The sequence below is a fragment of the Dendrobium catenatum genome, unplaced genomic scaffold, assembly GCF_001605985.2.
Source record: "Dendrobium catenatum unplaced genomic scaffold, ASM160598v2 fragScaff_scaffold_1116, whole genome shotgun sequence".
Lineage (NCBI taxonomy): Eukaryota > Viridiplantae > Streptophyta > Magnoliopsida > Asparagales > Orchidaceae > Dendrobium > Dendrobium catenatum.
In genome coordinates, this window is record NW_021319578.1 from 959,573 (window position 1) to 964,208 (window position 4,636).

At 33.0% G+C, this 4,636-nt stretch overlaps 1 protein-coding gene across 1 annotated transcript; it reads left to right on the plus strand.

Moving 5' to 3' along the window:
* Positions 1-821: 821 nt before the first annotated feature.
* LOC110109772 lies at positions 822-2,051 on the plus strand. Its single transcript, XM_028698596.1, has 2 exons — positions 822-1,130; positions 1,217-2,051. Exons 1-2 carry the CDS (start codon positions 839-841, stop codon positions 1,303-1,305), a joined length of 381 nt encoding a protein of 126 aa, XP_028554429.1. The 5' UTR covers positions 822-838; the 3' UTR covers positions 1,306-2,051.
* The last annotated feature ends 2,585 nt before the right edge of the window (positions 2,052-4,636 follow it).

The following is a 4,636-nucleotide window of genomic DNA, read 5'->3' on the forward strand; positions in this document are numbered from 1 at the left end:
GTAGAATCGAGCGGCTCGACAAGACAAATCTAATGAGCCCAATATCATTGAATTATGACACCATTAAGACATTCAAATGCACGATAAACAGTCTATGGTCAATGGAATCAATATCAACCATTCATAAAAAATACTCTCAATATGCCCTTGATCTTCTCTCAATTTACTAGTAATGTTACACCCAAAAAAACTATAAATAGACCCTCCCCCACCTCTCACGAACATTTTTTCACAAGGGAGAGAAGAGGATGAAGAAAGAGAAATCTAAGATTTATCTTACCACTAAGCTCCTCTTCAACCACCGCCGGATCAATGGTTGTCGTCGGATTTCTTCTTGGTTACTGTCGTTGGACTTTTGCCGGCCATCAACCATCGCCGTACTTCTACTTGACCAACTACCGTTGCCAGACTTTCGCTCGGCCACTGATCAATGCAAGATTTTTGTCCGGTAGCTGGTCGACGCAAGACTTTCGCCCGGCTACCGACTTTTGCAAGACTTCTGATTGATGTCAAAGTTTCGCCCGGATACCAATTAACGTCGGACCTCCATCCAACTCTCCAAACTATTGTAATTTCATTATTCTCGAGTTTTGAGATTGATCAATCATTGAACATATTCAAATAAAAGTTGAAGCAATTCAACTAGTATGAACGTGTGGTTTTTCCCTTATTCTGAATTTTCCACATAAAATTTTGAGTTCTCTATTTATATGTTGAATATTCCTTCAATGATTAAAATAAAAAAAAATTTCTTACTTTGCTGCCACATATATTCTAGCAGTATGAATAATGGTCTTTTGCTATAATTATTCAGTGAAAATTCTATTATTAAGCTTAAATGTTAAAATGTAATATTGTCGATGAAGGGCCGAAGGAAGGGTTCTTACAGCTGCCGTGCCAATTTCCCGCCGCCCTGCCCCATTTACTTGGCGTTCAGTTCCAGACGCTAGATGATATCTCCTGTTCCGCCAATTTAGAGTTGGAGCTCCGGTCCCAAAGATTCCCTCTGCTATCAGACGGCTTCACAGTCTGTGCAGGTTTGTCTATTAGCTTCAACGTACGCGTTGGAGTATCGAGATGCAGAGCGGCGCTGATTGATCTCATATCGCGCGAAGGGGGTTTGCCCCAAGGTTTTCCGCTTGTTTCTGTTGTGAAGTATAAAAATCTTGATCTTTTATTTTCATTTTATTGATTATTTTGGTGTTTTTGTATGCAGTAGGTGGAGAAGAAGGAGAATGGATAGGGAGAAGCGAGCAGTTAGTGGGGAAGGAGCTGTGGACGGGCGCTCGTTTTTGTGCTGGCTAGAGCGGAGATCGTTCGGGCCATTACAGGTTCGTTACTCTTTTTCTCTAAAAAATGTGTGTTTTGGAATGCTAGGAAATTGTGAGGAGATTAGGAGATTGCAAAAGATATAATTTTAAAATTGAAGGTTGGTGGAGATGCCGATCTAATGCTCAAGTGCATGAGACCTTAGCTTTAATAACTATACGAAGGGCTTTTATCATTTCTGCTTATGTGTAACTTGAGAATACCAGCTGTCGTGCTTGACACGAAGGGCGTAGAGAACACTAAGCCCTTTTTAATGTGTTTGCAAGAGTAATGGTTGATTGATGATTGGTATACCTCTTGTCTTGATCAAAGTGCATGGTTATGCCATTGTGAAACTGCTTTATGTTGGAATTATGAATTTGATAATGAATGTGAGTTCGATTAAGGGTCTGTATGGGGTGGTTATAGCTGTCTATAAAGCTAATTGTGAAACTGCTATATGAGAAGCTAGTATTTGAAATTATCATGTCTTTTTTTAATATAAATGATAAAATATACAATTTTGGTTTAAGGTGCAGAATTCAGTTGCAATGCTAGAACAGAGGATGACGAGCTTGTTTACAAAAAGTTGTTCTAGATAGATAACTTTTCTGAAACACTATTGAGAAGTTGTTAGCCAAATCCTAGAATGGTTGCATTTTTAAAAGCAATGTTAGCAGATAGTTGCCCCAAATAAATCCTGGATCAAATATAATTGCTCACATTTGGTCTTTCCTAGAGCAGCAAGAAAATCAAGAACAAAAAGAGTTTATGATCACACTTCGAGGATGGTTGAATTGGAGGAATAGATTGGGCTTGTTGTGTGACAGAAAAGTATCCCTCAAACTTAAGGGAAAAAATCTATAAGATGGTGGTGAGACCTGCAATGCTTTGTGGCATAGAGTGTTTGCCATTAAAAGACAAGCATAAAATTAAGTTAAGTGATGTAAAAATGAGGATGCTCAGGTGGATGAGTGGCTTCACTCTTAGAGACAGAATGCGAAATGAATATATACGTGAAACGTTGGAGTAGCTCTAGTGGCAGATATGATTAGAGGGAGACGCCTTAGATTGTTTGGTCACATAAACCATTGGCCTTCCAATGACCCAATTAGAAGAGTACATGTATTAGATTTGACTTTTGTTAAAAAGGTGGATGTAGACCTAAAAAGAATTTGTTAGAAAATATGAGAAATGATATTTTTTATTAGATTTAAATAAAAAGTTGACTCTTAACAGAACGCAGTAGGAAAAAAAAAAGGATTGTAGCCGACATCCCCACGTAGTGGGATAAAGGCTAGTTATTGTTGTTGTTGGTTCAAATGTAGAATAATTTAGTATTAGGGCTTTCCAATTCAACTAAAATGATGTAATATATGTAAATCACATGAGAGAACTTAGGATTCACAGATCAATAAGCATTAAGCAAGAAAAAAAAAACTACCTTTCTTTACATGTAAACTAGTAAATACGGTAATTAAAAATCAAATGATAATACAATGATTGAATAAATATAAAGAAATGAACAAAAATTTAAACCTCACAAAATCAACTAGTAATTGATTTTTTCCGCAATTAGAATCCCAGATCCTTTAATTTTGAATAAATCATGAACAATAGCAAATCAATAATATGATATTTAAAAGAATTAATATAAAGAAAAAAATATTAAAGACATCCAAGGCTCACACTGATACAAGGGGATGGCATCCCATGAAATTAGGATGTTGTACTTGTACCACACTTGAAGGAATCACATATCCAACTTGCATAAAAATATTAAAATTTAGAATATATAAAAAATTAACAAAAAAACATGCCTCAAACTATTTTTTTATATTTCTAAACTAGTAGAAATAGTTGCCACAAGATTTGCCCAATTTAACGCTAAAAAATTCTAACTCAAATTTTTCCATAAATTATTCAAATTTGTGGCACAAAATTTAACCTGCAGACCATCACCTTCATAGCAGCAACTCTCAACTAATAGGAAAATGGTATGTTCAGGAGCCTAACTGCAAGATATGATGTATATGAGTAAAAAAATATAAAACTTGAAAAAGAGCATAGATAGGCAAGTAGCATGCATCATAATAGTACTCAAGAATAACACTCCAGAGTTATAAATTTTCTTTTAGCATATTCAACTTTTAGTTGTCGATTCATACTATACTTGTAAATTTTCTTTTACACCCAGATGTAAGATTTAAGTTCTCGAATTCTTACAAGAACTTACAACATGCATTATGAGTTATGTAACTTTTACAATAACTTGCAACATACATTATGAGTTCTCTAACTCTTGCAAAAACTCGAATAATAAATTATGTAAAAGAAATTAAAACGAATATATGAATTTACAGAAGTTTTAAATCTACAAGATCTTAAACAATATGATTTTCACAAGATTTTAATCGGAAGAAAACATACCTTGATTCATGTTAAATTCATTGAATTCCAAACTGCAGTTTCTCTCCCTTTTCCCTTTTATTTTCTTTCTTTCTTGAGTTAATGCTCTATGGAACAAACTAACTCCTATAATGAGAGAGAGAAGACTGATAGTTATTTCCTTTGAATTAGGTATAATAACTGCTCATAGGAGTTATTTGATCAAACGGTCAATAAAAATTGATCAAATTATCTCTTTTTAACCAATATGATTTAAATATAAATAATTAAATTTCAATAATTCAAATATATTGGCCACTTAATGGTTTATAAAATTAAATATACATACTGAAATAATTATTGTGACGTCTCTCATAATTATTATTTTTAATTATTCTAACACCAGATACCTAATCCATCATTCAAAGAATTTTTTTTTTAACTACAATTTCTTCAATACGGACAATTTTAATTGTGCATGATTTTTGTTTTGTTGTGTTTAACAACCTTTAGATGAATTTTAATGATTTAACTTATGAGATATTAAGCATAAGTGTAATAGCTCTAATAAGAGGATTGTAGTTTGTATCAAACCTTATCAAATGGAATAATTTCAAAATAAATTATTTTGAAAATTTTAAATTAACTTGATTTATTTTAATTAATTTCTAATTAAAATATCAAATTTTAAGTACTTTAAAATTTATTTTAAATATATTAAATATTTTAAAGTAATTTTAATTTTATTTGAAAGGTATTGAAATTCTGAGAATTTTGATATTTTAAAATTAAATTTTGGAGTTATAAATATTTTTTTATAAAATTTTAAAGCTTTCTGTTAATTAAATGGAAACCATTTAATTAAATCTGGCGGCTGTTAGTGGGACGCGTGGCGATCCCTGGTTCGTCCAGCACAGACGGCGGCGGCGTGGGGTCCACG

Bases quoted from the DNA above. Each gene is read 5' to 3' on its own strand.
- LOC110109772 (XM_028698596.1), top strand. From the start codon at position 839: ATGTTAAAATGTAATATTGTCGATGAAGGGCCGAAGGAAGGGTTCTTA. The intron at 1,131-1,216 runs GTTTTCCGCTTG...TTTTGTATGCAG, and splicing joins CGAAGGGGGTTTGCCCCAAG to TAGGTGGAGAAGAAGGAGAA.